The sequence below is a fragment of the Rana temporaria genome, chromosome 10 (assembly GCF_905171775.1).
Source record: "Rana temporaria chromosome 10, aRanTem1.1, whole genome shotgun sequence".
In the NCBI taxonomy this organism is placed as follows: Eukaryota; Metazoa; Chordata; class Amphibia; order Anura; family Ranidae; genus Rana; species Rana temporaria.
The window spans coordinates 31,265,774-31,292,768 of record NC_053498.1 but is presented as its reverse complement, the minus strand read 5'-3'; the positions used below and the strand labels follow the sequence as shown (position 1 = coordinate 31,292,768).

Here is a 26,995-nt window from a genome sequence, read left to right as displayed (position 1 = left end):
ATAGAATACTTGTTCCCCGCCGCCGCTAATCAGTGTGCGGGGAACAGCTTTCGTTTGAATAGCTGTATCCCTGCCGCGTATAGACACTCCCCCTTTGCGTGGGATTGGACAGATGATCTGTCCAATCCCGCGCAAGGGGGAGTGTCTATACGCGGCGGGGATACAGCTATTCAAACGAAAGCTGTTCCCCGCACACTGATTAACGGCGGCATCAAGGTGTGGGGGACAACGTGGCTGGAATGTGGGGGACAACGTGGCTGGAATGTGGGGGACAACGTGGCTGGAATGTGGGGGACAACGTGGCTGGAATGTGGGGGACAACGTGGCTGGAATGTGGGGGACAACGTGGCTGGAATGTGGGGGACAACGTGGCTGCATTATGTGGGGGACAACGTGGCTGCATTATGTGGGGGACAACGTGGCTGCATTATGTGGGGGACATGGCTGCATTATGTGGGGGACATGGCTGCATTATGTGGGGGACATGGCTGCATTATGTGGGGGACATGGCTGCATTATGTGGGGAACATGGCTGCTTTATGTGGGGGACATGGCAGCATTATGTGGGGGACATGGCAGCATTATGTGGGGGACATGGCAGCATTATGTGGGGGACATGGCAGCATTATGTGGGGGACATGGCTGCATTATGTGGGGGACATGGCTGCAATATGTGGGGGACATGGCAGCATTATGTGGGGGACATGGCTGCATTATGTGGGGGACATGGCTGCATTATGTGGGGGACATGGCTGCATTATGTGGGGGACATGGCTGCATTATGTGGGGGACATGGCAGCATTATGTGGGGGACATGGCTGCATTATGTGGGGGACATGGCTGCATTATGTGGGGGACATGGCTGCATTATGTGGGGGACATGGCTGCAATATGTGGGGGACATGGCTGCATTTGGGGACACATTTAAAAAAAGTATCGGTATTCGGTATCGGCGAGTGCATAAAAAAAAGTATCGGTACTTGTACTCAGTCCTAAAAAAGTGGTATCGGGACAACCCTAGTTAATACAGCAGCCTCAGATTCCAGGCCTGCCGTTCTTCCATTTGGTTTGTATTCTTTTTGGGCTGAGCTACTGTAACTGCACCCACTTTCCTGGTCAGTGATTCACCAGGATTGGGATTATAGCTCTGGAGTCTGTACCTTTAAAAAAAACAAGTCTGCAATGGCAGCTCCCGTATTTTTCTTCAAATAGCTTCCCCTTTGAGCCTAACACATAAGAATTACAAAGGTTTTGTTAATTATTTAGCCAGGGAATTAGGGCAGTATAGACCGCTCAAATTTTAGCCATTCAGCAGGACAACTCAATTGATTCCCCCTTGCATGCTAACAGCATGGAAAGAGGAATTTACATTGTGCCTTTTTTTCAGTTGAGGAATACATTCAGGAGAGGAGCTTTTGAGCAGAAAAAGTGCTTGACTTGTTTAAATATGTCTAAATACTACAGGTGCGTTTGCGTTATAGCATTCCAAAGGCAGTAAGAAATTAATATTCTCCCTCTTCACACAGGCACAGAGGGAGCAGCCATGGGCGCCCGCTGAATTTTTTCAGCACAGATGGACCCCCCTTTAGCACAGACCGCCCCCTCCATTCCGCACAGACCCCTCCATTCAGCACAGACCCCCCTTCAGCACAGATGGACCCCCTTTAAGCACAGACCCCCCCTTCAGCACATACCCCCTTCAGTACAGACCCCCTTAAGCACAGATGGACCCCCCCATTCAGCACAAACCCTCCCTTGAGCACAGATGGACCCCCCTCCCCCATCCCATTCAGTACCTCACATGAGCCATTAGCGCACCACAGGCAGCAGGTTCCTTCCCCCTGTGTACACATAAATACTGGAGGGGGAGGCGGCTTCACACTGGAGGGGGAGGCGGCCGCAAGACTCTTCAACACCTTCTTGATTTTCCAGGCTGGGTCAATTGCCCCCCTTTGCCCTATGGAGCGGACGCCCATGGCAGCAGCTTCTGTCAATCAAATCCTGTAAGGAGGGAGTGGGGGAAACATATGTTTTGTCTCGGATTTGTTTGTTAAGTTAAAGTGGAGGTTCACCCGGAAATGTAAATTTTTAACATTAGATTGATGCTCATTTTGTCAAGGGGAATCGGGTAGTTTTTTTTAAATCGAAGCTGTACTTACCTTTTTAGGGATACATCTTCTCCGCTGCTTCCCGGTATGGGCTGCGGGACTGGGCGTTCCTATTTGATTGACAGGCTTCCGACGGTCGCATCTATCGCGTCACGATTTTCCGAAAGTAGCCGAACGTCGGTGCGCAGGCGCCGTATAGAGCCGCACCGACGTTCGGCTTCTTTCGGCTACTCGTGACGCGATAGATGCGACCGTCGGAAGCCTGTCGGAAGACTGTCAATCAAATAGGAACGCCCAGTCCCGAAGACCATACCCGGAAGCGGCGGAGAAGATCGCTCTCTAAAACGGTAAGTACTGCTTTGTTTTTAAAAAAACTACCCGATTCCCCTAGACAAAATGAGCACGAATCTAATGTTAAATTTTTTTTTTAGGGTGAACTCCTTTTGTCTCGTCATTTTTGTTATGTTAGAACGATTCGTTTTGGAATTAGTCTCGTATATATTTGTTATTTTCAAATCGATTTGAAATTTAAGTTTTGAAATTAGTGTTGTGGAAGACAGCTTTATTAATCTATTCTGATCTATGTAAGTTTTTTCTATGTAATTTTTTTATTTATTTTTATTTTATTATATTATGTGTTTATTCTATTATTTTGTTTTCTAATCTATTTTGTTTTATTCTATTATTTTCTATAAAGAAGCCTAAGTTGGAAACGTCTTATTTCACTTTTATACCTTACTGTATTTATCGTAATATGTTTCCATTTCGAATTTAAATTAATTTTCAAATTAATTTTTCAAATTTGAATTCATTTTCATATTTGAATTTTAAATTTAAATTCATATATTTGTTTGCATTATAATATTTTTTGAGGATTAGTTGAAACTTGTTACGATTGCAATTTGGAAATTCAGATACACCCAAATCTATGAATAATGTAAATTTTGTACGAATTTCGTTTTTTAACAAAACAAATCGCACATGTCTACTAATTATGCAGTCAAATCAATTCTGTATACAGTATGTACCCAAGAAGTCCCATTTGGTTTTTATACATTGGTTTACCTGTTAACAGTTATGGTCTAAAAGACGTTTATATTGTCCTAAAAGTCCACAGGTATTAGCAATTATTTAGGAGGCAAATGTCCTTCAAAGCAAACAGTGACCCTGAGTAATTACATAGTAACTGCCAAGGCTGCCTTTATCCAATCCTCACAGTTCCAATGAGGCTTTGTACACATTGGAACTGAGAAAGAAAAGGCACCTTGAGTATCGCTAAATATCAATCCAAAAAAATCACTTGCAAATAATGCCTATGCTTTAGTATGTATTGCAGCTTTTCTTAACCATTTTTTTTTACCATGGAGGAACCCTTTTAACGAGTTTTCAGGTCTCTGGGAACACTCACTAAATTATCTCTACAGCTCTGGGCTTACATTTGCATGATGAATAGCTTGCAGAGTGTTAATAAAATAATGGAATTTACATATTCCATTGCTCTATATAGAAAAATTGAAACAAACAAAAAAAAGGTCAATTTTTGTAACTCCTTATTGAGGTGACCAGTGTAGGCAAGATTTCCATTTGCCAATGCTCTTTTCTCAAGGTACAACCAGCAACCTCTGGAGGAATCCAGGGGTTCCATGGAAACCTGGTTGAAAAGAATAGCTTGTTTATATCTTGTCCCATTGCTGCTCTGTGTTGACTAAAGAAAACCTTCCCTTTAATTTGATCTGATAGGTGGTCAAGCTATACGGTGTCAGGTCACCTGTGGCCAGGTGACAAGTGCACCCCGTTGGGTCAGGGGTGCACCACAGGGTAGTGAACCTTATAGCCGACTGCTGCGGACGGACTACAGAGCGGATCTGGAGGAGAGGTTCGCTGGGGCACAAACAGGGGTCCTACAGGCAGCTTGAGCACAAGATTACCCAGGGCGCGGAGTCGAAGACCCAGCTTGATGTCCACCAGAGCCTCTAGTGGTGAGGATGGCCTTCGCTGCAGCTGGATCCAGGTCGCGGCCCCTGGAGTCCCCTAGGTCACGCTCCGTAGGGAGAGAGGGGAAGCAGCACACAGGACACAAGTGATAGTGGAGGGTAAGCCAAGGTCGGGGCAACAAGCAGACGTGGATTAACTAAGGGACAGGCCAAGGGTCAGGGGCACAGGCAAACAGGAGAAGTCGGAGACAAGCCAAAGTCGGTACACAGAGATATTAACATAGCACATGGCAAGCAGGAACACAAGCTAACAAACAACGTTGAACAGCAAAGCAGACCTACAGTGCACTAGTTAATATAGAGTTCCTGGGATGGCCTGGGGTGGAGCCATACAGGGAGGAGAGATGATAAAATGCAGCAGATAAGGAAGTCTGGCCTCTAATGAACACATGGAGAGAAGGTAACTAGAAGATACTACATATCCATGACATACAGGTATACCATGATAAACTAAATCTGTATACACACTATACAATTTTCTGTAGATTTTTTTTTTTCTTTCAGATTTACCAAAACCATATAATATGAGGTCAAACCTTAAAGGGGTTGAAAGGGTTTGTTTTTTTATTTTCTAAATAGGTTCCTTTAAGCTAGTGCATTGTTGGTTCACTTACCTTTTCCTATGATTTCCCTTCTAAATGTTTATTTTCTTTGTCTGAATGTCTCACTTGCTATTTCTCAGTAAGCTTGCCCCCATCATCCGAGTTTTTGTGGCTGGGGGTTAGACAGCGTGCTCGCCCCCTCCCTTGGGACTACGTCCCCCAAGGGAGGGGGTGAGCACGCTGACTAACACCCAGCCAGAACGGCTCGGATGATGGGGGCAAGCTTACTGAGGTGAAACAGGAAGTGAAAAAATCAAAGAAAAAAATCATTTGGAAGGGAAATCGAAGGAAAAGGTAAGTGAACCAACAATGTAAAGGAACCTATTTAGAAAATAAAAAACAAACCTTTAGAACCCTTTTATGGTTTGACCTCATGTTATATGGTTTTGGTAAATTTAAAGAAAAAAAAATCTACAGAAAATTGTATAGTGTATCCAGCTTTAGTTTATAATTTTATACCTGTATAGCTTGGCCACCTATCAGATCAAATTGAAGGGGAGCTTTTCTTTAGTCAACACAGAACAGCAATGGTGCAACTACAAAGAAATGGGACAAGATATTCTTTTCAAACCAGGTTTTCATGGAACCCCTGGATTCCTCCAGCTGTTGCTGGTTGTACCTTGAGAAAAGAGCACTGGCAAATTCAGATCTTGCCTACACTGGCCACCTAAGTAAGGGGTTACAAAAAAATGATCTTTTTTTTTGTTTGTTTCAATTTTGCTATATAGAGCTTTAATTTGTCTGCAATCAGGCAGACCCTTGCACTACATTGTTTTGTTAAAACTAAAGGAAATCAGACAACACAAGTTGTATAGTGTGTATGGGGTCTTACGCTGTGTCTAAAGCCCAAATGGCTATAGCTGCATCAACCAAAGCGCAGTGCTTCTAAAATATCTGGGGAAACCCTGATCTATATGCACAAATATTTTTTCCAAACTGGGTCCATTTAAAAAGGCTTGAAATGTAGTAATAAGGGTTCGGACGGCCTCCATATATGGTGGGCCTGCCTGATGGGATGCATTTGGACAAAGGTGTTCACGCTTCTGCATACATTATTTGGGGTTCGTCTTCATGGAGATCCCGGACTGGTACTCTTCCATTTCAATTCCCCGGACATCACCAAAATAGAATTCAAGCTTGCTTATACTATTTTAGCCTCCAAGCTACTCATAAAAAAACTATTTACTGTCTAACATTGGCCCACACTGGAACAGATGTATGGTAGCTGGGGCCCTCTCGTGTCAGGTCTACAGTATGTATCAACAAAGTCCAAACAGGGCCGAATCACCCTATAGGCTCACTATGCAAGCCACTTAGGGCCCCGCAAAGCTCTGGAGGGCCCCCCAAATTACTAGAGGCCCCGCCTTGTGAGAAGTAATTTTCGGCCCCTCACCCCACTTATCAATTTGATGGCTGCATGGGAGAAGAGGTAAGAAGTCAGCACCTCCCGCTTCTCACTTTAATGTAAGATGTCATTTCCGACAGCAGAACACCCCCTCCCCCCATTTCATCTTTAATGTGACATGTCACTGTCGGCAGCGCCCCCCCTCTCAACTTTAGTTTGACATATGATTTTGCTTAGGGCCCCAGGGAGGTCAGGATCATCCAAATGCTCAATATAGGCCCAGATCCACAAAGAAATTACGCCGGCGTATCTATTGATACGCCGTGTAATTTCTACGATGCCCCGTCGTATCTTTTTTTTTTGTATCCACAAAACAAGATACGACTGAATGTGGGCTCGATCCGACTGGCGTACGTCTTAGTACGCCGTCGGATTTTAGGTGCATATTTACGCTGGCCGCTAGGTGGCGCTTCCGTTGATTTCCGCGTAGAGTATGCAAATGAGCTAGATACGCCGATCCTCAAACGTACGTCCGGCGGGCGCATTTTTTTACGTAGTTTCCGTAAGGCTTTTTTTCGCGGAATGTTAACCCTGGGTCTATGAGGCGTACACAATGTTAGGTATGGACGTCGGGACGGCGTAAATTCTTTCTGGATACGGAAAATACGCTGTAAGTTACGGCGGCTTAGTGTATCTGAGATACGCTACGCCTGCCTAAAGATAGGCAGATCTTTGTGGATCTGGGCCATACTATTTATCCTATGTTATATAGTCCATACATAATATGCCTGCAATTATTTAAAACCTACATTAATGATATATCAAAGGGACTTTTTGCCTTGAGTATAATAGTCATGTTTTATGGATGGCTTTATGCGTTCGCTGCCCACAGTTGCTTACCTTATGTGTCTGTATTTTGTTTTTTGCTACAGGAAAGTTGTGCTCGAGTTTTGCTGTATCGTGGATCAAGCAAAGACATCAAGAATCACGGTGGGCAGACCCCATTCCAGGTGTGGACCTCTCCTCGTTCTTAAGTGTGTTATGTGACCTCATATCGTTCCATGTTAACTACTTGCTTACCGGGCCAATTCTGACAGTTCATTTCTCTCGTAGATGTAAAAATCTGTGGTTTTATTTGCTCAAATTTTTTATGTCGCACATTATTTGCGCAATGATTTTTCAAGCATATTTTTTTAGGGGGAAAAATACACTTTAACGAATAAAAAAAAAACAGCACACTATATAAAACCCATTTTTTTGGAAAATATAGAAGATGACGATATGCTGAGTACATACAGATACCCAACATGTCACGCTTTAAAATTGCACACGTGCGTCATAATGAAACTATGAAAATGCATGTATAAAACAGGTATAACCCCCTTTCCAGGGATCTTAACTCTGTGTACAGGGAACAGCGATCTGGCTGTTCTTCATGAAAAGCAGGGAGAAAAAAAAACACCAGATCAGAAAGTAAATGCAGCACACATTGCACATTGTTGGGAAAAAGTCAACCCTTTGGATGTTTGGATGTTAACCCCTTCCCACCCATTAGTACAGTGTTGGGGGACAGTATTATCGCTGATCACTGTATTAGTGTCAATAGCGACATCAGTGTCAGTTAGTGACCCTCCCAGCCAGTGTCTGTTAGTGCCAGATTTCCCACCACCCTATCACAGTCCCACTAGAAGTTGCTGATCATTGCCATTACAGTATCACCTCTATAGCTGCATAAATTCCATTCTATATACCAGTGGTCTCCAAACTGCGGCCCTTTGCTTGCGTTTATCCGGCCATTGGAGCACTATTTCATCCACTTATACCAACAATGGGGCATAATTTCCCCCACTGACACCAATGAGGGGGCACAATTGCTCCCAATGATACAATCAATGGGGCCCAATGATTGGGTGCAATTCCTCCCAATGACACCAACCATGGGGCCAAGGACCAGAGGTGGCTCTCTAATTAGGCAAATTAGGTGGTCGCCTTAGCCCCCCCCCCCCCCAGGGGCCTCATGGCTGCCTAATTTGCCTAATGAATTGGTTAGAGAAAATTCTATAAACGGTGAATTTATAGTTCATAAAATTTAAAACTCTTAATATATGCAATTTATACAGTTAATTTGTATCGCTTTAATTATTTTTCCCATTGTGGATGTGAATGGAGCCTCATGCCTCACAAAGCCTAGAGCCGCCTCTGCCAAGGACATTAATACTGGGGTGCAATTCCTCCCAATGACATCAACAATGGAGCATAATTCCTGCCACTGACACCAATAATGGTGCGGATTTATGGGGCATTATTTTTCCCACTGATGTAGGGACCTTTTCTACCCCCAGTGGTCACAGTCCGGCCCCTTGTTTGTTTAGAAAGTTTGGAGACCCCTGCTATATACCATAATTTGTAGATGCTATAACCTTCGCACAAACCAATTAATGCACTTATTGGGATTTTTGTTTTACCAAAGACATGTAGCAGAGTACAATTTATGAAGATATTTGATGTTTATTTTTTCTAATGGATATGTTTTATAATTTTTTTTTTTTACATTTTTATTTATATAATAAAAAACATATACTCACGACTTATCCTTGCCTTCTCTATCAGACACACATACGTCTTTGATGGACCGTGATATTCAGGTCCAGGAAGTTCTTCAATGTATTAAGGACTTGAAGGTCGGCAAGAGACCGAGCCCGGATGGCTTCACGGCCTTGTATTATCGGAAGTTAGCGGACGTCCTGGCCCCACATTTGGCGACCATGTATAATTCCATAAAGAAGGGTCAGTCGTTCACCCCTGAGCTGCTGACTGCTAACATTGTGATGATCCCGAAGCCGGATAGGGACCATTCCTCTTGGGCTAACTTCAGGCCAATCTCCTTAATTAATATCGATATGAAAATCTTGACTAAGATTTTGGCTAATCGATTGAATTCTTTTCTCCCACGCCTGATAAAGAAAGATCAGGTGGGCTTTGTTCCTCATCGACAAGCGGGGGATGCGATTAGATGGCTTCTCCAAATTCAACATATTGTACATGCCAGATCCTTGGAAACAATGTTTTTGTCCCTCGATGTCAATAAGGCCTTTGACACATTGTCTTGGCCTTATTTGACACGAGTCCTTAGCCATTATGGCTTTGGCGCTTCTTTTTTGAGCTGGATTTCAGCTATCTATGACTCCCCCCAGGCCAAGGTTCGGTACTATGGATTTGAGTCATCCACCTTCCCCATTAGGAGGGGGACACGGCAGGGGTGCCCGCTTTCCCCGCTCCTGTTCGTCCTGGCCCTTGAGCCTTTGGCTGAGGCCATTCGATCCCATCCGGATGTGTCGGGGGTGGAGGTGGCGGGTACTTCGCACAAATTGTCATTATTTGCAGATAACATTCTGTTGACCATCACCAAACCTAGAATTTCTCTTCCCAATTTGTTGTCACTTTTGGATTCTTTTGCCTTGTTCTCAGGCTTAGCAGTCAACCAGGCAAAATCAAAGGCAATGTCTATCAACATTTGCCCCTCGGATTTATATTCCCTACGGTCTGCGTTCCCTTTTCAATGGTTGGCCTCATTACCCTATTTGGGGACTAAGCTTACCCCGAAGTACTCCGAATTGTATCAAGCCAACTTTCCTTCTTTGTTTGGCAAATTGACAGCTATGCTCGCCTCTTGGTCCACTCTTCCGCTCTCTTGGTTCGGGAGGGTGGCGACGGTACGTATGACCTATCTTCCAAAACTGCTTTATTATTTTCGGGTTTTACCTGTCCAGGTACCCTCTCACATCCTTAGAATACACCAACGTAAACTTATGCAGTTTATCTGGGGCTCTAAGAGGCCCAGGATTAAGAGGCAGGTGCTTTTTGCACGTAGAATTAATGGCGGCCTGTCGGTTCCTAATTTACATGCTTACTGTACTGCGGCGGGTATCGCTCCATTGTCTCGTCTCCATGAGAAACAGCAAATGCCATTGTGGGCTACTTTTGATTTGGTGGACTCCCACCCGACACCTCTAGCCTATCTTCCATGGCTCCCTCGAGCAAATCGCCCACCTTCTATAGGTCCTTGTCTGGCCCATTCCCTTCGATTGTGGGATGCGGTTAAATATTCTGCGGTTCTGATCTCCCCTCACCTTCTTACTTCACCTCCTTCATTGCCCCTTATTTCCACCGGGTAGGGATAATCCCTTACAGTTTGCATGGTGGACTGAACATGGCTTTGTAGACGTCCATTCTATGCTTTCTCCAACCAAGATTATTTCTTTTTCACTCTTACGTTCCTCCCATGATATTCCCCTCAGGGAACACTATAGCTACTTACAGCTCCGACATTTCCTTCAGCGCCTTATCAGATCCCAACCTACCCCCTATACCATGACCCCCTTCGAAAGCTTATGTAGATCGCGCCCCCATTCCCCGGGTCTCATATCTCTGATTTACACAGCGATTATCAATTCTAAGAGACCGCCTTTGAGACCTTATCACCTTCAGTGGGAGGCTAAGCTTGGGAAGCAACTCGATCCGGAAGATTGGCAGGCTATGACCATGGCATTGTCTAAATGTTCTACGAATGTTCTCTTTCAGGAGAACGCCTATAAAGTGTTTTATAGGTGGTACTATACCCCGACCAGGCTGGCGAGTTTCATGCCTTCCTACTCTCCTTTGTGTTTCCGTGGATGCTCTCAGGAGGGTACGATGGCACATGTCTGGTGGACCTGTCCCAGGGTATGCAGATTATGGGTTAGAGTTTATGCGTTGCTCCGCAACCTCTTTGATACCAACTTAAAGAGGGACCCTTTTGAGGCCCTTTTATGGAAACCGATCACGGAGCTTCTCCGTCCTGAACGCCAGTTGGCAGCGCATGTTTTTACTGCAACTAAATTGATCATTGCAAGGGCCTGGAAGACCCCGGTTCTTAGCTTCGAACCAGTTAAAAACTGCATTAATGATATTATGGTTAATGAGAAACTTACTGCTGTGTTAGCAGATACCCACGATAAATTTCTCCACCCTTCACGATTTGACCCAGCACTACTTTCTCTTTGATGAGTCTCTGTTCCCTCCGCCCCGTGGACCCCCTTCCTTCTTTCTTTCTTCTATTTTCTTTTATTCTTTTTTTTTTTGCTCTTTTCTTGCTGTTCTTTTCTATTTCTATTCCTCTTTCTCTCCATTGCTACTTGTTCATGCTACTTTTCTAGCTGGCTTTCTTTCTTTTCATCCTCCCTTTCCTTGTTCTTTGTGGCTTGGGCCCTCAGGCTTGGTCCTGTTGGCCTTGGACACAGGATGCATTATTTAATTTACAATTTGGAATACTGATATCCTCTGCTATGTGCCTGCTTGAATTTTATTTTTATTTTTTTTTATTTTTTTTGTAAGGCTGTGTATCGTACAACAACTGTGCTTTTAAGTTCTACATTTACCCTGGTGTGTTAACCGGTATGTTACCTAAGCCAGCATTAGGTCAATCTAGCAGGCCACTTGAGTTGAGGACATTCTATTGCCGGCCTTCTGGATTCGTTTTCGGATCCCTAGGAGCTGGACTGATCTCAGGTCTACGGACTATTTTTTCTGATATATGATAAGCTTATGGTGTGTCCTCCACTGCTTTTTTCTTTTGTATTCGTTTTTGTTTGTTGATGTGTTTTTTCAATAAAACTCTTTGTACAAGAAAAAACATATACTCAGTGGTAATCAAATACCACCAAACGAAAGCTCTATTTGTGAAAAGACCCCACATCTCACCTCTAGGTTTGGAAGGATAGAAAAAAAAAAAAACGATCACAGCCGAAGCGGCAGCGTTTTTTTTGAATGCAGAGTCAGGGCGTGACGTCATAACATCACGCCCGGCCTCCAACGATCATAGAGACTTCGGCAAACATCTGGTCCGCTGAAGATCTCTATGATCTGCATCCGGGGGCTGGTGAGTCCTGTCACCGACTCACCGATTGCACAGGTGAGTTGGTAGAAGCACCGGAGGGCGACGGGAGGGGGAAATGTCCCCTTTCACGGCCGTAGGAACGATCAAGCGGCGGAACAGCCGCTATGATCATTCCTATGGTGTAGGGAATCGCTGGCTGAAAATGCCGATATCTGAATAATGCCTGTAGCTTCAGGCATCATTCAGATATAGCCCCTCAAAGTACCACAAAGCCCAGGATGTCATATGACGTCCTCTGGGCGCCAAGTAGTTAAGGTAAGTATAAATCTGTAGAAGGGGATAGTGGGCTAGGTTGGGTGAGGGGAGACGCACAAACAGTATAACTACACTTCTCCTATGAAAATCAAGACATTCTATATATCCCCCTAATTATATGGAAATAATCCTCCCATAACGCCAGAGAAAATATCAATATGAGAGACACTAGTCATGGCGGGTCTGAGAATTAATTTAGTCTAATACACTATACGAGACATGGCCAAGGACATCAGACATAAAACTAATATCCGGAGTGACTACAAGATTAATTACACTATTATCAGATGTGTGGTCCTGGGGGTGAATCATTCAGCCCGGCCTGCACAAATAAACAAAAGCGGTGTCGTTTTCTGGGGTTGTGCAGCTTCAGCCATTCAAAAATCGAGACGCTACGTAGCGATGGAGATTCTGCCCGAATCTAATCCGCCAAGGGTTCAGGAAATCTTGTCTGAAAATTCCGCCATCTCAAACTTAGAGGAGCATACTCGTGAAATCTAGCAGCTTCCAGGATTACAATGAAAATATGCAAATCCTTTAACCACTTCCCGAGCGGCTCACGTACATATACTGTGGCAGGTTGGCAGCCCTGCGCGAATTGCCCTACAGGTACGTTGGCTTCTTTAAGAGTTTTAGCAGGCACAGGCTCACAGCGGGGGGCACGCGCCTTCTGCATATGGCCGGCGATCGCGATGCCTGCTGCACATCTGCGATCGTGGGCACAAGAGCGTAAAGTGTAAACGCACAAATCCCTGTTCTGTCAGGGGAGGAGAGACAGATCATCTGTTCATAGTGATTGGGAACAGTGATCGGTCTCCTCCTCCAGTAGGTCCCATCCCCCCACAGTTAGGATCAGACACGAGGGAACACATTTACCCCTTGATGTTAACTCCTTCCCTACGGGTGACATTTACACAGTAATCGGTGCATTTTTATAGCACTGATTGCTGTATAAATGTCAATGGTCCCCAAAAAAGCGTCATGTGTCTAATCTGTCCGCCGCAATGGAAAAGAGTACCGCTTCAAGCCCTGCGACCTATGCTGTGCTCCCGCCCTGTAGTACTGACAGGTGCAAACTCTGCGCTAATCCGTGGCTATGACTAAGCATCTATCCATGATGTGAAACCTGTTGGCCCAGATCCACAAAGATCTGCCTATCTTTAGGCAGGCGTAGCGTATCTCAGATACACTACGCCGCCGTAACTTAGAGCGTAGTTTCCGTATCCACAAAGAATTTGCGCCGTAAGTTACAGCGGCGTAGTGTAAATGTGTCGGCGTAAGGGCGCGCAATTCAAATGGCTAAGATGTGGGCGTGTTTTATGTTAATTCATCTTGACCCCGCGTAAATGACGTTTTTTTTTAACGGCGCATGCACCGTCCGTGGGGGTATCCCAGTGCGCATGCTGGAAATCATGTCGCAAATGGTCAATGCTTTGGACGTGTACGTAAATTACGTCCAGCCCCATTCACGGACGACTTACGCAAACAACATAAAACACGGCGCTGTTCGTACGCACCCCTGCTTTATGAGGGGTAACATTACGCCGAAAAAGCCGTACGTAAACGATGTAAAAAAATGCGCCGGGCGGACGTACGTTTGAGGATCGCCGTATCTAGTTAATTTGCATACTCTATGCGGAAATTAACGGAAGCGCCACCTAGCGGCCAGCGTAAATATGCACCTAAGATCCGACGGCGTACTAAGACGTACGTCAGTCGGATCGAGCCCCCATTCTGGCGTATCTTGTTTTGTGGATACAAAACAAAGATACAACGGGGCATCGTAGAACTTGCGCGGCGTATCAATAGATACGCCGGCGTAAGTTCCTTGTGGATCTGGGCCGTTAGCTTTTTTGTCCCCCATGTCCACTTTCTACCATTGATTGCAGTGTTGCATGAATTTTTGGATATTATACAGCTTTGGATTTTATCCTTTGTTCATTTTGTTTCAATAAATCGCCTATCAGAGTGCTGCAGTCCAGGAACATTTCTTTTTTCCACTGTCCGCCGCAATGTCACAGTCCCGATAAAAAAAATCGCTGATCGCCGCCATTACTAGTAAAAACAAAAACTGTGCTTTTACCTAACAGGTAAGTCTAGAATAAGGCTTACCTGTAAGTAAAATAAATATTTCCTAAACATGCACGGTTTAGGAGATATCCACCCTGGATGCAGCCGGTGATGGCACCAGCGCACGCATAATGCCGGTCCTTCAGAGCGTCGTGCCTGAACCAAGGGCTTCCGCGCACATGTGTGGGAGTGACATCATCGCAGCTCCGGCCACTCACAGCACCAGAGCCTGTGAATCCGGGAGACAGTACGGGGGAAGATGGAAGCCCTCACAGCGGTGACAGCACAAAGTTCTAAGGGAAGTATTTCATATTGTGTTAGTATGTGATGCATACTAGCGCATTATGCTATTGTCTTACAGGTGTATATATTTATTTTCTTTTAGCTCTGCTGCAGTCGATTGTCCAAAGAACTAGCAATCAGTATACAGTAGTTCTATACCTTACTCAAATCTCTCACTGTGATGATAATGAGGTCTGACGAACATGTAAACTGTGTGTAGAAAATGGTGTAGCTCTATATTAGAAAATATGCCCGCCGCAGCCTGTCCCCCTGCCCGATGTGCCTGCCGATCACCACCGTTGATGGGGTAAGTTTTGGTGGGCTGGCAGACAGCACGGGGGGGGGGGGGGTTAAGGTGCTGTGGGGCGGTGGTTTATTTTGAGGGGGCTGGCTTAACCCCAAATCCCCTTTATTTATTGGCCCTTTGAAACCTGCATGCCATAGTTTAAAGATCATATAGTGCCTTATAGTTTCAAAAAAATCCACCATGGGCGAATCTGGACATAAATTTGCCAGGACCACAAAATTAACCTGTGGAAGCAGTGAGTGAACCAAATATCATCCTTAATACCAAGTATGCTGGGAGTATTTACTTAGCTCCCAACTCTTTATGTTAAACCAAATCCCTCAGTTCCTCTTTCCATCACAGTTGTGCATCTTTTTCTACATTTGAGTAGATCTCTGTAGTACTGTTTAGACCAGGGGTCTCAAACTCAAATTACCTGAGGGCCACAACACAAGTTTTCATATGCCATGGGGGGCCGCATGCAAACTTTCAAACTTCAAAAACAACAGTACTGGTGTCAGCGAACACATTATTAACCCCCAGCACTGGTGTCAGCGAGCGCATTATTACCACCAGCACTGGTGTCAGCGAGCGCATTATTACCACCTGCACTGGTGTAAGTCAGGGGTTGACAAATTTGCTTGGAATCTAGGAGCCAGCTAAAAAAGTTAGAAGCCAGAAAACGCACCCCGTCACGACGAACTTGCGCGCAGAAGTGAACACATACGTGAGCAGCGCCCGCATATGTAAACGGTGTTCAAACCACACATGTGAGGTATCGCCCACGATTGGTAGAGTGAGAGCAATAATTCTAGCCCTAGACCTCCTCTGTAACTTAAAACATGCAACCTGTAGATTTTTTTAACCACTTAAGCCCCGGACCAATATGCAGCCTAAAGACCCAAGGGGTTTTTACAGTTCGGGACTGCGTCGCTTTAACAGACAATTGCGCGGTCGTGCGACGTGGCTCCCAAACAAAATTGGCGTCCTTTTTTCCCCACAAATAGAGCTTTCTTTTGGTGGTATTTGATCACATCTGCGGTTTTTAGTTTTTGCGCTATAAACAAAAATAGAGCAACAATTTTGAAAAAAAAGCAATATTTTTTACTTTTTGCTGTAATAAATATCCCCCAAAAACATATATAAAAACATTTTTTTTCCTCAGTTTAGGCCGATACGTATTCTTCTACCTATTTTTAGTAAAAAAAATCGCAATAAGCGTTTATCGATTGGTTTGCGCAAAATTTATAGTGTTTACAAAATAGGGGATAGTTTTATTGCATTTTTATTTTTTTTTATTTTTTTACTACTAATGGCGGCGATCAGCAATTTTTTTCGTGACTGCGACATTATGGCGGACACTTCGGACAATTTTGACACATTTTTGGGACCATTGTCATTTTCACAGCAAAAAATGCATTTAAATTGCATTCTTTATTGTGAAAATGACAGTTGCAGTTTGGGAGTTAACCACAGGCGGCGCTGTAGGAGTTAGGGATCACTGTGTATGTGTTTACAACTGTTTGGGGGTGTGGCTGTAGGAATGACGTCATCGATCGTGTCTTCCCTATAAAGGGAATGACGCGATCGATGCGCCGCCATAGTGAAGGACGGGGAAGCCGTGTTTACACACGGCTCTCCTCGTTCTTCAGCTCCGGGGAGCGATCGCGACGGAGCGGCTATAAACAAATAGCCGCGCCGTGGTCCCGGATCGCTCCCCGAGCGGACCCGACCTCCGCATGTAGCGGGGGGGGTCCCGATCGGACCCCCCACCCGCTAATAGGGGAGGACGTACCCATACGCCCATGTGCCTGTACGTGCCATATTGTGGACGTATATGTACATGGGCTGGTCCTTAAGTGGTTAAACGTCGCCTATTAAGATTTTAAAGGGTAAAAAAGTTTGTCTGCATTCCACAAGCGGACACAATTTTGAAGCGTGACATGTTGGGTATGAATTTACTCGGCGTAACATTATCTTTCATAATATTAAAAAAAATGGGGATAACTTTACTGTTGTCTTATTTTTTAATTAAAAAAAGTGTAATTTTTTCCCAAAAAAGTGCGCTTGTAAGACCGCTGCGCAAATACGGCGTAACAGAAAGTATTGCAACGATCGCTATTTTATTCTCTAGGGTGTTAGGATAAAAAATATATATAATGTTTGGGGGTTCTAATTAGAGGGAAGAATATGGCAGTGAAAATAGTGTAAAATGACATTAGAATTGCTGTTTAACTTGTAATGCTTAACTTGTAATACCAACGTCCACCACCAGATGGCGCCAGCTCACATCTGGTGGTAATAACTTGTAATACCAACGGCTCACCACCAGATGGCGCCAGCTAAAAAAAAAAAATGTTTTTTTGTTTTTTTTTTGCTCCCCTCACTTCCACCCTGCCTGCGGGCCATTTATAACTGGCCCGCGGGCCGGTACTTTGAGACCACTGGTTTAGAGTCTCTGGCACTTCGCCCTTAACCACTTGCATACCGGGCACTTACGCACCTTCCTGCCCAAGCCAATTTTCAGCTTTCAGCACTGTCGCACTTTGAATGACAATTGCGCGGTCGTGCTACACTGCACCCAAACAATTTTTTTATCATTTTGTTCCCACAAATAGAGCTTTCTTTTGGTGGTATTTGATCATCTCTGCGGTTTTTATTTTTTGCGCTATAAACAAAAGAAGAGCGACAATTAAAAAAAAAACACTATTTTTTACTTTATTTAATAAATATCACAATTTTCTCAGTTTAGGCCGATACGTATTCTTCTACATATTTTTGGTTAAAAAAAAAACGCAATAATCATATATTGATTGGTTTGCGCAAAAGTTATAGCGTCTACAAAATAGGTGATAGATTTATGGCATTTTTATTTTATACATTTTTTTACTAGTATTGGCAGCGATTTGCGTTTTTTTTACTGTAACCGTGACATTGCGGCAAACACATCGGACACTTTTGACACGTTTTTGGGACCATTCACATTTATACAGCGATTAATGCTATAAACATGCACTGATTACTGTGTAAATGTGACTGGCAGGGAAGGGATTAACCACTAGGGGGCGTTGAAGGGGTTAATATGTTCCCTAAGATGTGTTATAACTGTAGGGGGGAGGGGACTCTCAAGGGGAGGAGACCGATGTGTGTTCCTCTGTACTGGGAACACACATTGGTCTCCTCACTGCTGACAGGAGGTGGATCTGTGTGTTTACACACACAGATCCACACTCCCTCCGTGATTACCGACAATCGCAGGCACCCGGCGGCAATCGCGGCCGCCAGGCACCCGCGCCGGGTCACGAGCGTCGCCGCGGGCGCGCGCCCTAGATCGCCGGGAACGCAGGACGTCATATGACGTCCACCCGGATCGAGGAGGGGTTCCTGCCACCGTCATTTTACAATGACGCGGTAGGGATGTGGTTAAAAGGACAGAAGCCATAGCTCTCAACTGTCCCTGATTTGGAACAAAGTCCCTCTGTCCTCCTCATTTGTCCCTTATGTTGGTCTTATCTATATAGTTGTATGTAAAATACACTATTTTTTTAACAAAAAAGTGTTCCCAATGCTAATGATTTCATCCAAATAGTTGCATGTGTTCATTTCCAAAGCCAATAAAAAAAAATGGTAAAAAAAATGCACTTGTGGATTTAACAAATAACTTTTTTTTTTATATATAATACATTTTTTATATAATTAATTTTTTATATAATTCTCCTTTAAGGGGGGCGTGACAGGGGGTTTGTCCTATGCCTAAATACCTGCTAATAGGTCTCCCTCGTTCCAATGTCAGAAAGTTGGAAGGTATGGCAGAAGCTGATCTCCTTTCCTGCATTCTCCTACCTCTCTGTACCTTCACAGGTCCAACATGGTTACTGGCACAATGTTGATGACGTACCCTCCACCTTATGTGATGTAAGGAGCATGTGAACCTGGTGATTGGCTCTGGGCTCATGTAGTACATCATGGGAGGAGGTCACATGCAAGATCTACTACTACTGCAGCAGGATCTATACATTATGACATTGGCAGTATGGGTGGCACTGTCTGCAAGTAGCACATGCGTTATGGGCCATAATGCATATGCTCCCTGCAGAGACAGTGCCACCCATGCCGCCACAGTGGGTGGCACTGTCAGCAGGTAGAACATGCGTTATGGCATTAGCATCATGGGTGGCACTGTCTGCATCACATTACAGCATTGGCAGCATGGGTGGCACTGTCTGCAGCACAATAAGGCATGCCGCCAATGTCTGTAGGTAGCACATGCGTTATGGTCCATAACGCATGTGTTGTCTGCGAAGACAGTGCCACCCATGCCGCCAATGCCATAATGTGCTGCAGAGACAGTGCCACCCATGCCATGACAAATAAATATCACTTATGCTTCACACTTATGCTCGGGGATAGCGGGTCAGGATCCCACAATTTGGGCTTGCCGACCCGCCATCCCAGAGCAGGAGGTGTTGGGCCACATCGGAAGGGCACAGGCCAGCGGTTGGGCCCCCCTGACTTGGAAGATGGATTGCAGGTTGGTGATTTTAGACCTTCCTCCCTAAGCCCAAAACCAGAACTGTAATATATTGCAGCTTACTAATGGTTAGATGCGGTGGCTGCATTAGTTTTGTTTTATTTATTTTCTCTCGTGATCTGGCTACTAGCACACTTTCTGTATTAGAGAGACCCCACTCTGGATGAAGGGGCACACGGTGGCACTTTTCGACATTAGCATTGTCAGTCTGGGAAGAGGGGAGTGTTGGATTTACTAGCAGATGTAAATACACCAATATAATGGTGCTAAACTCCAGCTAATACTTTATAATTGTTCGGGGGGGATAAAGGTTTTACATAAATAAAAGCTGATTATTTTACGTACCCCTGGTTTGTCTCATCCATGTAACTGCAAGCAAGTTGGGCTTTTAAAAAGCAGACTTGCTGGCTGGATCACCTGATAAAAATAAGAAAGCCTAAAAAAGGAAACCAATGCAGCCATCATATCTAAGAATTGGTAAGCTGCAATATAATAAAATCTTGCTTTTGGATTTAATAACATTTTCAAGGAAAAATCCAGCCTTTCAGCTAAATAAAAAACACTGCTAGGTGTTGTACCTGGCAAAAGAATTGTGAAGTATTGCACATACACTCGTAATTCAAACACCCCTGTTGTATTGTGTCAACAGTATAATAAAAATGTATGCAAATTTTATTGCCGCTCTCCTCCATTATTACTTTCTACAGTGGTAGACATAGTACGTTGGTGCCCCCCAGTGGTGGTTTTCAAGAAGGTTATCCGTTTCTGTAATTGAACTCCTTTTTATGGTTGCTTCATTGTATCTGACAAGAGACTACAAAGTAGAGCTGCACGATTAATCGTTAAGAATCATGATCGCAATCTTTTCCCCCTTGTGATCTTGACAAAGCTTTTTCCTGATTCTTTCTATGCAGAGAATTCTCTGCTGAAGCTGACCGCTGTCAAAAAACAAAAAACAAAAAAAACAAACAAACAGGTAGTCTGCCAAGTATCGCAACATTCCTCAGCCGCTGAGCTAACTATGAACATTGTAACCTTTTTGTCCTTTAGATCAAAGGAACAAGAAACTGAACTTCAGTCTGTAAATGATGGAAGTTTAACCACTTAAGACCCGGACCTTTAGGCAGCTAAAGGACCATGCCAGTTTTTGCGATTTGTTTTAACTGACAATTGTGCGGTAAACAAAAATAGAGCGACAATTTTGAAAAAAAAACAATATTTTTTACTTTTTTGTATAATAAATATCCCCCAAAAATATATAAAATATATATTTTTTTCCTCAGTTTAGCCGATACGTATTCTTCTACCTATTTTTTGGTAAAAAAAAAATCGCAATAATCGTTTATCGATTTGTTTGCGCAAAATGTATAGTGTTAACAATAAAGGGGATAGTTTTATTGCATTCTTATTCATTTTTTTTTTTTTTACTACTAATGGCGGCGATCAGCGATTTTTTTCGTGACTGCGACATTATGGCGGACACTTCGGACAATTTTGACACATTTTTGGGACCATTGTCATTTTCACAGCAAAAAATGCATTTAAAATGCATTGTTTACTGTGAAAATGACAGTTGTAGTTTGGTAGTTAACCACAAGGGGGTGCTGAAGGGGTTATGTGTGACATCATGTGTGTTTACAACTGTAGGGGGGTGTGGCTGTAGGTGTGACGTCATCGATTGTGATTCCCTATAAAAGGGAATCACCCGATCGATGACGGAGCCACAGTGAAGAACGGGGAAGCTGTGTTTACACACGGCTCTCCCCGTTCTTCAGCTCCGGGGGACCGATCACGGGACTCCAGCGGCGATCGGGTCCGCGAGTCCCGCGGCAGCAGTCACGGAGCTTCGGACCGGGTCGCGGGTGCGCGCCGTGACCCACGGCTGGGCATTATACAATTACGTACAGGTACGTGATTGTGCCCAGCCGTGCCATTCTGCCGACGTATATCGGTGTTAGGCGGTCCTTAAGTGGTTAAAGGCTAAACTTTTTTCTGACACTTGTTGGTTTCAAATACAATCAGTAGTTTTTGCATAAAAATGATTTAATGTTTGGGGTTTCTAAGTATGTGTATATATATATATATATATTAGCAGAAACCCTAGAGAATAAAATGGCGGTTGTTGCAATATTTTATGTCACACTGTATTTGCGCAGTGGTCTTTCAAATGCAATTTTTGTGAAAAAATACACTTTAATGAATAATAAAAAAAAAAACGAAACAGTAAAGTTAGCCCAATTTTATAATATGAAAGATGATGTTTCGCCGTGAGAATTGTGATCTTTATTCTAAGCAAAGAAAAATAGTGATTCTCATTTTGGCAAGAATCGTGCAGCTCTACTACAAAGCAACATATGGCCTTTCTTGCATGGGCAACAGCACAGCATGACCTTCTGCCATCAGCATATGTGTCATGTGACTTTTGGACCCTTTGCTTGTTCACAGGTAAGTTGTCCTTTAGTCCTCATTCACACCTAGCGTAGCCTGAACGGGCACTTTTGCGTGTTTTTCGCACATTTTCACGCATCTTGCTTATGGCAGCCAATTAACTTGAATAAGCTGCAATATAAGAGACAGATGTGGCAAAAAAGCTCCCGCAACTTTTCAGATGTTGAGCTTCACATATTTTTTACCATGTGTTTTGGCGTGTTCGTTGCACGCTTTGCAGCACGCAAAATGCAAATTTCCTGGCTGCATCTGGGGTCGCATTAAGAAGAAAAAATGTTCACGTGCTCTGGGAATGTGCAATGAAAAAGGTGCCTTTCTGCTCACACTACCAGAACGTGCCGATGTAAATGCAGCCTTAGGGCATGCCTGTACCCCCTGAGTGCAGCCTATCTGTTGCGCCTCATTGCCACCTACCATTGCCCATCACTGCAGCCTATCATTGCCCATAAGAACAGCCTACCATTGCCCATCAGTGTGGCACATCATTGCCCATCAGTGCAGCGTATCATTGCCCATCAGTGCAGCGTATCATTGCCCATCAGTATCAGCATATCATTGCCCATCAGTGCAGTGTATCTTTGCCCATCAATGCAGCCAATCATTGCCTATATGTGCAGCCTCATCAGTGCCCAGCAATGCATCAGGGAGGAATCACGAGGATATGCTGGCCGGATGACACAGAGCAGAGATCTCCCGCTGAGACGCGGCTTGTATATGAATAGCCGCCACTATCAAACCAAGTCCCGCCTCCTAGACCAGCACACGGGTCCAATGCTGGTCCAGGAGGTGGGACTTTGACAGCATCTGGCTATTCACAAGGGTTTTCCTTGCGGTGCATGCTGGGGAGGGGTATTTATAGGGCAGACAACATTGGTTCTGGCTCTTCTTCGTCCAGTGTGGCACCTACCTTTAGGGTGGCCACACTACGGCGCCCCGGCGTTATGGCCTACCTGGTTGGGGCGTCCGTGCCATGCGGTGTTCCTAGTTCCGGGGCCATGCTGACCTAGAGCATCTGAACAGCGACGGGGACCCAGTGAGTGACTGGGTTGCTACTTTTGAGGATCCCAAGCTGTATTGCTGTTCGGTGGGGAGTCAGTCTGAGAAATGCCATTAAGAGGCTGCGGTCCAAAAGGGCCTGGACAAACCACCGGGGATCGAGGTAGCCGGACACCGAGGGATTGAACACCTGTCGGTCCGTACCTTTTATTTCCCATAAGTTTACTGTTTTTACCCGGCTGGGTAATAAAGAGCACTGCAAAGAGCACCTGTCGTGGACATTCCTTTACTTCTACTACGTGCAATATGCATCATTCACCCCTAGGAATTTCGGAGGAGCCACGAGTTAACAAACCGCTTGCGCTGTCCTATCTTAGGTAGCAATATTGAGGCTGGTCACTAGGTGGCGCTTCCATTGTGGTCGGCGTAGAATATGTGAATTAGTAGATACGCCGATTCACGAACGTACGCCCGGCCGACGCAGTACATTTACGCCGTTTACGTTAGAGATAGGCCGCCTAAAGTTAGAGCTGGACCCTAGGTGGCGTTGCAAATGTTAAGTATGGCCGCCGTTCCCGCGTCGAAATTTGAAATTTTTACGTCGTTTGCGTAAGTCGTCCGTGAATAGGGATTTACGTCCTTTACGTCCACGTCTAAATCAATAGGCCCGTGCAGCGTACTTAGCCGCAATGCACACTGGGAAATGTAGGCGCCCGGCGCATGCGCAGTTAAAAAGAAAAAAGTCAAAAACGTAAGGTCAAGCCTCATTAACATAAAACACGCCCCCTTAGACACATTTGAATTAGGCGCCCTTACGCCCGCCTGCTTTAGGCTACGCCGCCGTAACTTAGCAGGCAAGTACTTTGAGAATCAAGTACTTGCCTAGCTAACTTACGGCGGCGTAGCCTAAACACGCTAAGCTACGCCGCCGCAAGTTTACACCAACGTCTTTGAATCTACCTACAAGACTTTTTAGTCCCCTTTAAAGTATTGGCATAAGGCTGCAAACTGTATGCAGAAGTATCTTCCTCTGTAGAACGTCTGCCAGTTCTAACGATTGCAGATACTACCAGCTTGCCCAGCTCCACGACTACCAGCCTGTCTGGCTGCTTGACTACCAGCCCACTACTGGCCTGTCTGGCTGCTCTGAAGGGATTGGGATTTAGCGCCATGCTGTCCTTGGAAAGAATGCTACTCTGGCAGTCTCTCCCTTGTATGCCTCTGGATGTGCTGAGAAACGTACACTGTCCTTTGCCCTCAACTGCACTGGGCAAGACTTTTGTTCAGGCCTCCAACTGATCAGATCTTCCCATGCTAGCCCAGATGTCCATAGGTAATGGAAATTCCTCCATTAGGCTTCCTCTCCTTCCGTTCCTCAGTTCCTGCCTGGAGGCAGAGCCCCCAGACCTAGGGGTCTCCTCCCAGGCCAAATAACCGCAACCTCAACACTCCATCTTCCACCCGACGCTCCTGTTCCCCAGGCTCCACCATATTCATGGGCTGGCTCAGCCACCCTGCCAGGCCTCCTGCCTGGGGATTGGTCCAAACTCCCATCAACATTCAGACCCAGCCTCTTTACCTCCACCCACTAGCTTCTAGAAGTTTCCAGGGACCTCCAGAACCAGGGGGGAGGCAATAGAGGACCGGCCTGCAGAGCCTTCCAGCCAGAGCACTGACCCAAATAACAGACTTGTACAACTACCATGAGTCACAAAATACATGTACCTACACTAGTTGCACACTAGAGGGTGCTGCACTTAAATAAGCAGTTTCTGTTTCCTACTAATTCTTGTTTCTCAATGATAAGGTTCCTATGATTTAAGCGGACTGTAGATTCTAATGGGTATGAAGCCCCCAAAATACATTTAGTAATTAGTAAGTCATATTTCCCAACTCTTTTTGTACTATTCATGGCATTATTTTCAATCCAATTTCTGTAATGGCATAAATCCTTCTTACTAATAAGTAGCAGGAAAACATTGAAAACAAGGCATGGAGTGGGAGGGGGTGCTCATGGGTAGGCGGGGGATAACTATGATGACTTCCAAGAAGAAGAGCTCTCAGGGTGGTCCTTCCATGTGGTCATGTTCACTAGCAGTCCAAAAAGCGGACAGGAGGTGGCACAAAGTCTGCCGAATTGCGCTGGGGCTCTAATCTTTTGATAGATAAAACAGACCATACAAATTTGTTTTAACCAAGAGTATACAGTACTTTTGTTGATTAATTAAAGTGGTATTAAACCCAAAAGCAAACGTTTATTATATTGCAACTTACCAATTCTTAGATGTAATGGCTGCATTGGTTTTCTTTTTTTAGACTTTCTTTTATTTTCATCTGGTGATCCAGCCAGTAGGTCTGTTGTTTTTCAACAGAACAAGCTGTCCAGGAGGTGTAACAGTTAGAAGGTGGAAACAAACCATTTAACACAGACATTTAACACAGATGCATAAAACATGTATCCCAAAAGGGAACAACCTGTTGCTGTAACTGCTTATAAAGTGTGAGCTGGAGTTTAGCTTCAACTTGTTAGTGTATCTAAATCTGCTAGTGCAGTGGAACCTCGGATTGCGAGTAAAGCTGTTAATGAGCGTTTCGCAATACGAGCAATATGTTTTTTTAAATCCTGATTTGGTTTGCGAGTGTTGTCTCACAAAACGATCAGGATTCAAGCCTCTGCGGTGTGCAGTACCGCATTTGGCCAGAGGTGTGGGGGTGTCGGTGCCTTTCAGAAATACTCTGTTCCGAGCCTTTCTGGGGGTTTCCGAGGGCAGCCAAATGATCTCCGAGTATTTCCGAGTCTCTCTGCGCCCCCCACCTCTGGCCACATGCGGTATTGCATGCCATAGAAGTCAATGTGGAACAAATCATTTTCGTTTCCATTGACGTCTATGGGGAAACTCGCTTTGATATGCGAGAGCTTTGGATTACAAGCATTCTCCTGAAGCGGATTATGCTCGTAATCCAAGGTTCCACTTTACATCTGACATTCCCCTCATCCATGGGCGTCCGCTCCATAGGGCAAGGGGGGCAATTGACCCCCCCTGGAAAATCGAGAAGGTGTTGAAGACTGAAGACACCCCTCCGCAACTGAAGCAGTGACAGCGCCGCGGTGACAGTCAGGTTAGAACAGGGAGAGAGAGGCGAGCTATTGGCCGTGGTGTTGCAAGGGGGGGGGGGGCGGGGGGTGGTCTGGTGCGGGGTGACATCACTGCACCTGACAAACTATCCCCTTCTCTCGTGGCTGCGGGCTGTCTGAGCAGTCCCAGGTCGGATGTCACACAGGCACAGCGAGCAGAGTGAAGCCGCCTCCCCCTCCAGTGTTGTGCTGTGCCTGTGCTGCACTGATGGCTGACCTTAGGTACTAAATGGGATGGGGGGGGTTCCGTCTGTGCTGAAGGGGGGGGTTGTAGTGAATAGGGGTCCATCTGTGCTGAAGGGGGGGTCCATCTGTGCTGAAGGGGGTTTGTGCTGAATGGAGGGGTCTGTGTGGAATGGGGGGTCTGTGCTGAAGGGGGGGTTGATCTGTGCTGAATGGAGGGGTCTGTGCAGAATAGGGGGGTCTGTGCTGAAGAAAGGGGGGTCCATCTGTGCTGAATGGAGAGGTCTGTGCGGAATGGGTTGGTTTGTGCTGAAGGGGGGGGGGGGGGTCCATCTGTGCTAAGGGGGGGGGGGTCTGTGCTGAAGGGGGATCCATTTTTGCTGAAGGGGGGTCCATCTGTGCTTAAGGAGGGTCTTTACATTATCTAGACTATATTTATATGGGCATGGAGTGAAGTTGAATTATCTTAAGAGCTATTTCACACTGCCAGCTGGCCACGTTATCGGAAGGCGTCGCTAAAATGCGGCACTTTACCATCGTCTTGGCTGCGCTATTCGGCCGATAGCGGGGCACTTTTAACCCCCGCTAGCGTTTGAAGAAAGGGTTAAATGTGATTGTGTATCGCCGCTGCCGAAGCCCCCTCCCCTGAAAATATTTCAGCGGACGCCCATGCCCTCATCTGCTGCTTCATCCAGAATGGGGACACTCCAACACAGGAGGTGTGTTACTGGCCAGATCACCGGGTAAAAACCGAGGGGGGGGGGGGGAACATAAAAATAATGGAGCAACCACATCTAATGATTGGTAATCTGCAATGTATTACA

General features: G+C 45.2%; 1 protein-coding gene across 1 annotated transcript in view; it reads left to right on the top strand.

Annotated features, from left to right (window-relative positions):
* Positions 1-26,995, top strand: part of LOC120916489 (SH3 and multiple ankyrin repeat domains protein 1-like) — an 89,881-nt gene that overhangs the window by 15,203 nt on the left and 47,683 nt on the right. The window contains exon 3 of the mRNA XM_040327479.1: positions 6,982-7,059. Coding sequence (XP_040183413.1) covers positions 6,982-7,059 — 78 coding nt within the window. The remainder of the gene's footprint in view (positions 1-6,981; positions 7,060-26,995) is intronic.